The sequence below is a fragment of the Zophobas morio genome, unplaced genomic scaffold, assembly GCF_036711695.1.
Source record: "Zophobas morio isolate AGI-343-1 ecotype UQ-CSIRO unplaced genomic scaffold, CSIRO_AGI_Zmor_V1 ptg000701l, whole genome shotgun sequence".
Classification (NCBI taxonomy): domain Eukaryota; kingdom Metazoa; phylum Arthropoda; class Insecta; order Coleoptera; family Tenebrionidae; genus Zophobas; species Zophobas morio.
In genome coordinates, this window is record NW_026972804.1 from 59,021 (window position 1) to 70,824 (window position 11,804).

The window sequence follows — 11,804 nt, forward strand, 5'->3', positions numbered from 1 at the left end:
CATGCTAAAATTTTTTTTTGTGACCAACAAAATAGTATCGCAGCGCTTTGCTATTAAAAAAAAAACTTGGTTGCCATATGTAATAATTTCTGGGAAAAGTCTCGTTCAATTTTTAGTTAGTTTTTTTAAAGGGTTAAGCATTCCTTCTTGTGTCCTTCATTGTAGAACTTGTTCGTTGATTTTTGCCTTTTGCCTAAATAAAAACTTACAAAATAATTTTTTTATTAAATATTAAATCTTTTTAAGTGATTCTTTAATTAATATACTATTTTTCTTTACAGCGTAGCTGCTTTGTGGTTGTGAGTGTAATAACTTTACGACTTTTTTTTTACTATCATGTTTAAGTTATTTAACTCAACATTCCAAAACAAGGTAATATATAAGGCGAGATTTACATATATAAATAATTATATAATACTTTTATACTTCCGATAAACTTTTTTTTTGGTAACCTTTATTGTAAAATTATAATTTTATTTAATTTTTAATTTATCATAACTTTTAAAAAATTATAAACACTTATTTTTATATTTATAACAAGTATTTTAGCTATAATATATATATAATTTTCAAGCTAAATAAGTTTTAGTTATTCGAATTGAAGTTATTGTTTCATCATTACTGATTTTTTGAACTATAGTTTATAATTTTATTAATAAAATTTTACTTCTTTGTAGTTAGTTATAAAGTTTTTTCATACTTAATTTATTTATCCTTGATTAAATTATTGAAACATGTGGGTTTTTAATTTATATTTTTCGTTAATACTGAATTAATTTGCTTTATTCTACTACGGTTAATATTTTTATAAAGAATAGCCTATAAATTTTTTTTTTTTATGTTATCAATTAGATAAAATTATGAGACTATTAAAGTTTATATATACTTGATTTACAATTTTTAATAACGTGTTAACTTATTTACGATTAAGCATAAAAAAATATTATTTTATTTATTTTATTTCGTAATTATTTCCGTAACATCAAGTTATTCTGCTATTTTCTATATTTATTATATAACTTTTGGGGGTTGCGTTTTTATATAAAGTAATTGAAAAGCACTTTATTATCTATAAAAAATTTTAGAGATTTTCTTTCAAGTTTAATTAAATAAATTTATAATTCAGATTGTTTAGGTTTTCAAATTTTAATATATTTGGAACTTTATTAAATTTGTTTTTCATTATAATACCTTTTTTTCCCCAAAAAATAGTTTACAAGTTTATATTTTAGTAATAAAAAGTTATAAATAAGTTTTTGAATTAAATTAATCTAAAAATTAATTAGGAAATTTTAATTAATCACTGGGGATATTACTAAAGAAAAACAAATAAAATAAAAAATAGTACATTAAATTGTCGATGGAGTTTATTTACAACTTTTTATTTACTTAATTATGATCTTTTTTAGTATTTCATTATAAAACTTCTTTCGTCGCCTTTTCTTAGTCATGTACTTATTACTATTTATTAATACATACTAATAAATAAATGTTATTTACATTTAATTTTATACTCTTAAATAAAACATTTTTTATTATCATATAGTAACCAAATTCTTTATTTATAAAATTATATTAAAATTGATTTTTGCTTAAAAGTATAATTTTTTTTACCTTCTACTAAGTTAACTATATTTCAAATTTACCCTCGAAGTGACTCTTTTTGCTTACTTTGCTTCCATTGAACATTATAGAACCTTTTTAGCTTTAAACGGCGCTATTTTGCTCATCCCGAAGCCAAAATCACTACACTTTCCAACGGCGTGCGCGTGGCCACCGAGAAAATCTACAACCCCGCCGCTACGGTGGGCGTGTGGCTCGATTCGGGTTCAAGAGATGAAGATTCATTGTCTAACGGTCTTTATTTTTTAAATTAATTTGATTGGCTTATAAGTAACCATTCATTATGTCATTTTCTTTAACGTTTTTTACGTTTTTTAATTTTTCTTGTGCGTTGTACTATTTATAAGTAACAGTTAAGTTTACTTTGAATTTATTTATTATAATTAATATATAATAGCGCCTTTAGTTTTACTTTTTGTATATAAAATTATTTTAAATTCACTAAATAATATTCTACTCTACTAACTTATTTATCAGTACACTACTAAATTAAATTAACCAATCAATTATTTAATAAATGCAATTATTAAATAAGCAAAATAACTTTTATACAAATTTTATGTTAAAAATGTTAAAAATATTAAATCATCCAGTGAGCTATCAAAAAAAGTTTCGAACGTTAGTTTATTTTTTTGTAATCAGAAAGTTAATTATCCAATCGGCGAATCATATATAGTCTAAACCTTTTTTAGGCGCTGCTCACTTTTTAGAACATCTCACTTTCAAGGGCACTTCGAAGCTGAGTCAGTCGGATTTTGAGGTTTTTATATGCTTAGTTATCTAGTTTTCTATTGGAAAATTTATTTCAGTATATTTTTTGTGTTCATTATAATTTTTTCGCCTTCTGCTTTTACATTAAAAAAGGAAATATTGTTGTAAAGTTTTACACATGACTTTAATAGTCGGCAAATGACCTACTATGTAAATCCTTGATAGCGCCATTTGGCGTTGGACACACACGAGCATATTAAATATATTTTTATTCTTTTTACTTATTGTATTTTTTTATATGAAAAGAAAGAAGTCGAGAATTTGGGAGCCACCATGAAAAGTACTACTTCTCGAGAAAATGCATCATTTAGCGCTTTTGTTCATGCAAATAACGCTGGAAAATGTATTATTTTTCCAAAATAATAATTATTAATATAAACAATAAATGACAATAGAAAACGCAATAAAAATGTAAATATATATAAATTATGATGAATACTAATAAAAATAAAATATTTCCATTATAAGAAAAATTAAAAAAAATATTTAATAAATGGAGAAAAACACTTTGAAAAATATTATGAAAGTATATAAAAAGTGAATATAAATGAAAACGATATAAAATGAATATAAAACTATAAAAAAGTTTCTTTTCTTGTTAAAAAAATATAAATATTGGTAATGTAAATAAGAAATATTCTTATAAAAAATAAAAAAAGTATAAAAAGTAAATGTTGATAATAATTTACAATAAATAATTAAAGTAAAGTTCTAATAAAAATAATAAATGTTAATAAAAGTAATTATATTGATAGCAATATAGAATAAAAAATAAATATATTTTTCTACTAAAAAAAATAATAAAATATAAATAAAAAAATAAAGATAAATTTTTCTAATAAATATTTTAATAATGTAATTCTTGTTATCTTTATTATAATTAATATTTACTTTTTATTATTTTTCAAAAAATTTAGATAAAAGTTTTTATAATAAAAAAAATAACAACACGTCTATTTATTACTTTAAATATAATTTATAGGAAATAATAAAATCGTTACTATTATTATTATTTTTAATATAATGTTTTGGAAAATAAAACTTTTATTCATTTCTACTACAATTTTTACGAAAATAATAGAAAACTTCTTTTATTACTTTTATTATATATAATAGAAAAAAACTATATAACTTATTTTTTTTTATTTTTAACTATTTTTATTATATTTTTGAAATAACTATAAAAACTTTATTATAAAACAATCTTATTTATAACATTTAGTATACTTTTTTATTCAATTTATATTAGCTACTCGTATCAACTCTATAAATTTTTTGTTATAATTCACTCTTAATAAATATTATTATCTTGAGGTCTCAGACTTTTATCAGAAGCGCTTCTCTCACGAAACTTTTGCGAAGAAACACTTGAAAAAGAGCGAAAAGTTATTCTTCGCCAATTGGAAGTACTAATTATATTACTATATATAATATTTCATATTATTATTTATTATTTATTTTTATTATAGACTTTTTAACATTTTATATATATATTTATTATTACATTAAATTTATTTAACCTTAAACTTTTTATTACTTCATTATTTATTTATTATTGTTATACACTATTGTTTCTATTATTTATTTATTTTTATTATATAAACTTACTAAAAATTTTTTATATTTTTATATTACATACTTTGAATTATTATAACTAAGTTTTAGTGCACTTTTCTATTTTTATTATTTTTACCATTTTTTATTATCCTAAACATTTTTGTTTTTAGTACGTTTTACAATTTTTATTATATTATTGTTATAAAAAATTTTTTAATAAAAATATATTTTTGTTATTATTAAACTTATTAATATTTTTCTATTATTATTTATTTATTACTACTTTTGCAATTATTTTATTTTTTTTATATTTACCATTTATTATTAATCCTATAAACTTTTAAATATATTTTTATTTATATATTATCTGTATATATTTATTATTATATTATTAAATCTTATATATATTATTTATTAATTATTCACAATATTTAATATTATTACTATAACTTTAATATTTTTTACCATTTTTTTTATTTATTATTATTAAAATTTTTTTTTCCTATTTTGTTATTATTATTGTTTTTATATTTATTATTATAAACTTTTTATTGTTTTTTAATATTAAATTTTTATATTTATATTACTATTTAATTTTATTATTATCATTATTCATTATTATTATAAACTTTAATATCTCTGGATATATCAGTTTTTTTATATTTATTTATTAATCATCATAAACTTTTTACTATCATTTTATTTTATGATTACCAATTTTTATAAATTTTTTATTATATTTAACATTATTTTTATTATTATTATTTAATATTATGAACTTTTTATTATTTTTTATATTTATTAATTATTATAATATTTATAAATTTTAAATATTTTTCTAAATATTATAAGCATTTTAGTATTTTTTACTTTATAATTCTTAATATTATTTTGTATATATTTTTATAATTTCTTTACTAATTATTATTATTTACTATAAAATAAATAAAACTAATACGAATTTTTATAGTTTTCTTATTTTTATAAAAGTTTTATTATAATAAAATTTTTAAGCAAATACATATTTAAAAGTTTAAGTAAAATAAATATGAAATGTTATTATCATTATTCTTTTCTGAAAATATTTTAAAAAATTAATAATAATAATAGTGATAATTGAATAACTTCTGGAAGTAAAAAAAGAAATTCTTATTAAAAAATAAAAAAATTGTTATATACAAAAATAAAAAGTATTGAAATTTTTAGGAAATACTAATAAAAAAGTTTATATTTTTTATTTAAAATTGTTAGTATTACCTTTATAATAATAACTATTATTGTTATTAGGAAGTTCAGAATAATCCTGAAGCTCTCGTGACCGATTATCTTCATTCTGTAGCCTATCAGGGAACGGCCCTCAGCAAGAGCATTTACGGCTCCACTGCAAATATAGAAAGTATGCAAGTAGTGCACTTAAAAAGTTATATTGAGCAGGTTTCATAGAATAATAATAAAAGTAATATTAGTAATGATATTATTAATTTATTATTAATAAGAATTACTGCGGAAAAAATATTGTCGTATGCGGTGTGGGTGACGTGGACCACGCGGAGCTCGTGGCTATTTCGGAGGAAAAGTTTGGACACTTGAAGGAAACTTCGCTGCCTGCAGTCAACGACGTTGTGAGATATACAGTAATAATAATAACAATAATAATAATAATAATAAATAATAATAATAATAATAATAATCACCGCCGTGGAGGGGTCGGAAGTCCGCGTGCGCGACGATGATCTTCCTTACAGCTACGCGGCTGTGGCGTTCGAGGGCGTAGCGGCCATTCATCCGGATTTCTTTGTCGTGCAAGTGGCCAATCAAATGATGAGTAGTTGGAACCAAGCAGTGACTGGTGGAAAATTCCTTTCTAGCCCATTGGCGCGCATTATGGCCAAGTTTGTAATAATATTAATGAAAAATAATAATTATAAAGAAATATTTAAGGGAACGTCCTGCGCTGAGTTACAAAAACTTTTTGGTAAGTTATAGCGATACGGGCCTTTTTGGCTGCTATTTTGTAGCCGAGAGAGACCGCGTGGACGATGCCCTTTTTGAAATCCAAAGCGAGTGGCTTCGGATTTGCGTGAATTGCGGGGACCACGAGGTCCAGCGGTATACTGATTATTATTATTTTTTTTCATTATTAATATTAAGACAATCATTTAACTTTTATAATTCTTGTACTTAAAAGTGAACCGAAAATTTTTTTAGTAAATCCATAAAGTTTTAAAAATTACGGATAAAAGTTAAACTGTTTATTATTTGTTATTATTATTAATAAAAATATAAATTTTTTTTATATTATTATGAAAAAAAAAGTTATAAAAGTTATAAATAATTTTTAAGTTTTATCATTTTATTTTCTTTAAGGAATTACTACTTTACTTTTTCTTTTAAAATTTTAAAATTTTTTGTGTAAATTTTTTACAAAAGTTAATTATATAAAAAAGTTTATTACTTTTTATAGTTTTGTTGTAAAATATAATAAAAACGTTAACATAAATAAAAAATTTTATTATATTTTTATATATATAATTTTTTATTTTTATATAAAAAGAGATATAAAAGTTTAAGTTAGTCAGGCTTTCACTAATTTTTTTGAACGGCACCTTTTCACGCTTTTAAGTAATTTTCTTTCTTTAAATATTTTAAAGTGCGAAATTACGCCTGAGAAATTTTTTACTGGACAACCTTTGCTGCACCAACCACGTGTTCAATAGCCTTGGGCGAAGCCTATTGGCTTACGGAAGACGGGTTTCACCCATGGAATTGATAGAACAAATTGAACGCGTGACTCCTGAGCGCGTGAAAAGCGTGATGACGGATATTTTGTATGACCGCTGCCCTGCAATTGCTGGATACGGCGCCATAGAAGGTTCAACCACGTGACACGCTATGTGGCATATGCTTAGTATTTTTGCTATATAAATTTTCAGTTTATTTTTTTTGATATTAAACAACGTGGCCTACTCTTATTAGCATTATCCTTTTCCTTTTTTTACTACTGAATTTAATTTTTACTATTATTATCAGGCTTACCGGATTATATGAATGTGCGCGGAGCAAATCATTGGTTTCGCCTTTAAAGCATAATTTAAAAAAAATATTAAAGGTAAAAAAAAAAAATATTAAAGAAATAAACAAATTTGTAATCCTGAAGGGAAATTTCATATAAAAAAAATATAGAAAATTTAATTTGCAGTTTTTACGAAGGGTAAACGCCTTTATATTATAATTTTAAAAATATTATTATTTTTTAATGTTCAGTTAGAACGGGTATTAGTATCAAGTAGAAACTGCCGATACCAGATAAAGTCTCGTGCGCATCCAAAATCCATATTATATTGTAGACATATACAAATCTCTCTCGAGAGTAAGGAGCAGCCTCCGGGGGAGCGTGTGAGCCGCTGTTCCGCCTTCAATAAAGCATCGTGTTTTATATCTTTTATAGCCACCAAAATGTAATATTAACCACGCGTGAGGGTTAACGCAACAAATAGTTATAAATTCATCAACTTTAGTGAACTTGTAAACATTAATTTCCCGCAAAGCATGCTTTTTCTTGTTTGTAACATTTAACTGCTCTTTGTAATTTTAGATTTTTATAGGACACATTCATTTCGATGTTGACCTCTTTTTATTTTAACTTTATAAAATTTACTTTAAAGTTAATCTAAATCTTTACAAATCTATAAGAAAATTAAATTTCTTTCATCTTTTCTTAAATTTTAAGAAAAATTTTAAGCACCAACTTGTCATTATTTTTAAATATTCTTAATATTTTTTTCTTCTATTTTTTCACTTATAATAAACTAATTTCTGATCAATATTTTGACTTATTTTAACCTCAGAATTTATTGTAAACGTTTTTCCTACAAGGAAGATTATATTAATTAACAAAAAAAAAAAAGGAAACATATAATGTACTAATTAAATCAGGAGTTGGGATAATATTAATTTATTAACTTTTAGGATTATTTAAAGAAAGTTCGAGCTCACGTGGAATGGTAACCACAAAGGTGTTCATGTAGATTCACAAATAAAAATATTTTTTATTAAACAAAAAAAATCTAGCTAAAAAATAATTTCTTTCATAATTTTTTAAATAGTTAAGAAATTCAACCGAAAGTTGAGTTTTTGTGCGTTTTTAAGAGTTCTTAAATTTTTAACTACGTTCGTTCCTGGAAAAACTTCCTAAAGGAAAAAAGAAAAAAATATTTAAAAAGGGTAAATGCTAATGTGCTGCTTTCTTTAAATAAAATAAAGTCAAACCAAAAAATGGAATTAGTGTAGATTTTTGGAAGAGCCGATAACTTAGTAACTACGATGTTTAAGTAAAATTTATAAAAAGATAATAGTGATATGTTATATACATTAATACAGTAGTTACGAATTTCAATGCTTTAAGAACTTTCAAAAGTTTTAAAAGTTAAACAAAGAGTTGAGTTACGTACGTCTTTAAAAGCCGTAATTTTATAACCTACAGAGGGTTTATGTTAATATACAAAAAGAGATGAAAAGAACTGACTAAGATGTAAAGTGGTGAAATTATTAAATAATTTAAAAAGTTAAAAAGCCTTAATTCTGTAACTACAAAATATTGTTTATGTAAATTACAAAAAAAAAATATAGAACTATTTAACAAAAGTAAGTAGTTGTGAAAATATTTATCAGTTACGAAAAGTTAAAAGGAAAGTTGAGTGTACTTGCAACTTTAAAAGTATTAAATCTGTAACTACGAAGTTTAACATAGTACACACTTATAAAAATATACATTGGTTTAAATAAAAATAAACGTAAAATTATTGCTTTACCAGATTTATAAAACAAAGTCAAAAGAAAAATATGTATGTGAATCTTGAAGGGTCAATAAATTTTTAGTTGCATAAAAACTTGCTTGCTTTTTTTTTTTTTATCTAAAATAATTTTTTTACTCCTAACGTAAAAGCTTAACACAAGCTTTTCAAATATCCTCGTAATAATAAAATAAAATTAGTAAGTTTTAACGAATAAGGTTATTGCTATTATAATATTTTATATAACTAGCGTTTAAGGCGAATTTTTCTGTAAAATTTTAACCAAGCTATTAAAAGTTTATTAGAAGACCTACAACGTTACGAGAATAGTGTAAACTTCTCTTTAATAGCTTCTTGAAACCAGTTCTACTAGATTCTTTAAACGTGGAGATCCTAATCACTTCAACACTAACCCATAATTCCCAAAGGCCAAGCAGCGGACATCAAAGTTACATGGCTAGTGCAGAGGACATAACCTTTAGCTACCAGTTTCAACTTTAAGGCAGCTCGTTAATAATGGCCGCCGAAATTTTTACGTCCTGACTTGTATCAATGTTTAATTATATAAGTTCGTTGGCAACGGTTGGAAGCGAGCAGCAGCGACTCTTTGTTCCCGCAGCAACCTTAGACAGAAGCTCGCTATGCTATAAGCATCGCCTCTAGTTTATTAAGTAATTAATAACGTTTCCTGGTGTTCGATCGAGTTAGCAAACTTCGAATACACGAGCTCCCAAACAGGTTTTTAGTAATCCACGAGGATAAGTAAAAGTATCTTAACACTTTTCCTTCACAGTTCAGTCTAAATTCCCAACTCAGCTTTCAACCGCCGTGCTAAAAGCGAGCTGCGCAACTGACGGTATTGTGGGTTCTTTTAATAATAAGCTTTTAGCTTGTCCAGTGGCATCATTTCAATAGCGTGGTCAGCAGCTCGACCTGTAGTTCTTGGGGAAGTGTATTATTGAGCACAAACCAAGGCGCGTTTGTGGAAAGGCGCAGAAATTTGCCTTGTCGCACTTGAAGCGAGGACGTCATTGCCGGTAAGCGGTAGGCCCAGGCAGGAGTGCATAGGTCATAATCTGCCGAATGCACCACTCATAAAGCCTTCGCTTATTGCGCAACGAAAGTTTACGTTTACTGCATTATAAAAGATATAGCATCTTGATCGCAGCCCTGAGTTTCGCCGCGACGTAATTTACATATGGGTGCCACGACATCTTAGATTAGCCTAGTATTTTACCTGAAAACACCACGGAATTTCCCTGCCGTTAAAAGTTAACGGAGTCGACAGCGCATGGCTTTTCCTCGTTATAAGAAGCGTTTTACTTTTTGCTGCGTTAATTATAAGGGCTCCCTTGACGACAACAGCTAGCAAGTGCGTCGAAATAAATTGTAGGTGCTGACATAGTAAAAAAGATGACTTTCGCTATGAATAAATCATTGTATCCTGGGCTTAAATGTCGACCTGTGTATGAGGACGAACTGGAAGAGGAATGTCATTCGTATAAAGCGCGAATAGCAGCGGTGATAGAAGTGAGCCTTGCGTGACTCCTGCTGTGAGATAGCGAGGCGACGACAGTGCTGCGCCTATCGCACGTTAAAGACCAGGCCGTTTAGGTACGACTTGAGAACATTTCGAAGGCCGCTGGCGATATCGCCAAAGCATGTTGCCTAACAGGCCACCATGCCATACTCCGTCAAAAGCCTTTTCAAAATCGAGAAAGACAGCGCCCGTAGCTTTTTTAAAATTAAAGGCTCTAGCCGTTCGCTTGCTAAGGGCAAAGAACTTGCTGGGTCGGAGAGTGTCCCTTGAGAATCCAAACTGAAACTTTAGTCAACCGACCTCAAACGGTTTAGGTATCATTGCTGCAGCTACCTTACCAACTGTTGAGAATGGACTGATGGGTTAGTAGTTGTGAGGTTCTGATGCTAGTAACATCACGACTTCGGCGATGCTCGCCTAGACGAAGTCAACTCTGAAATGACGAGGCAGCATAATTGATTCATAGCAGCATCTGGCAACTGTCGAACATCAGGTCAGTGATGCCGCCAGGGTAGGGCCCTTTCCTTCCAGTAGTGACTTGATAATTAATTTGATCTCTTTATGGTAGGCAGTTTCAGAAAATCTTGTATCAGTCGAGATAAGATCAGGCACAAGGGGAGCGTTGTGGATGATTGAGGGGGTAGACGGCGATTAACGGACAGCTAGGTAATCAGAAAAAAGTTTCTCTTTGTCTTAATTGCTTGGAGCTACAGTATCTCCGGTGGGAAGTTGTGTCCCAGTTTGCTCGCGATTTCTAACTCGCTTGACAAATTTTCAAAAGTAGGCGCCACCATGTTACCTGCTTTCGATACTTCGTTTAATTTGTAATCCCATTAGTAGTTAATATGCGCCTTCAGCTCTTTCCTGATGTGCCACTGAAGCCGGTTTAGCACTAGTTTGTCTACCGTGCGTTAAAAGGCCAAGACTACTCGGATGAGTCGCCGACGCTAGCATATTAGTGCCTTTAGTTTCTTATAAAGGTGTTGTTTTGGGCGGTACCCAACTTTAAGTGTCGTCATTACTTTACTGTAGCTTCTGTCATCGAACGCTCAAATTCCACAACAGCACTGTACAGTTGAGCGGAAGTTTCGAGGGGTGCTAGGGACGGTGGGAGCGGCTTTTCGAGAATTTCAGTGATTTTGTTTCCAATTCGTGTAAAAATGGGAGAATGTTTTTATTGATACCTTTTCGTTGCCCAATTCGAGTAGGATAGGTGAATGAGTCTACTACATAGTCGTTAGAAGACATATTTAAATATGGCGGTAGCATGTCCATTGTGCCCGTCTTCCTCGCCTTGTGTGTTGGCAGCTATGGTCTTAGAGCTCTCATCCACTCTCCTCAGCCTAAGCTTTAAGAATGTAGCCCTTCCGGTTACCGAACCGGCTGTTCCACGAGGAATGTATACAGTTATAACCTCCCCATAGAATGGTCAGAATGTCTTAAACCAAAAGAGCGACAAAAATGAACATCGTGAGTAGTTGACTGGGCGGTTTGTAGATAGTAATCACTATTATAGGCCC

At 27.6% G+C, this 11,804-nt stretch overlaps 1 protein-coding gene across 1 annotated transcript; it reads left to right on the forward strand.

Annotated features, from left to right (window-relative positions):
• The first annotated feature begins 296 nt into the window (after positions 1-296).
• On the forward strand, positions 297-7,060 carry LOC135121781 (mitochondrial-processing peptidase subunit beta-like). Its single transcript, XM_064046059.1, has 11 exons — positions 297-372; positions 1,695-1,857; positions 2,316-2,383; positions 2,641-2,737; positions 3,709-3,800; positions 5,239-5,385; positions 5,448-5,585; positions 5,656-5,843; positions 5,893-6,060; positions 6,603-6,823; positions 6,982-7,060. The coding sequence occupies exons 1-11, from the start codon at positions 337-339 to the stop codon at positions 7,032-7,034; spliced, it is 1,371 nt and encodes a 456-aa protein (XP_063902129.1). The 5' UTR covers positions 297-336; the 3' UTR covers positions 7,035-7,060.
• The last annotated feature ends 4,744 nt before the right edge of the window (positions 7,061-11,804 follow it).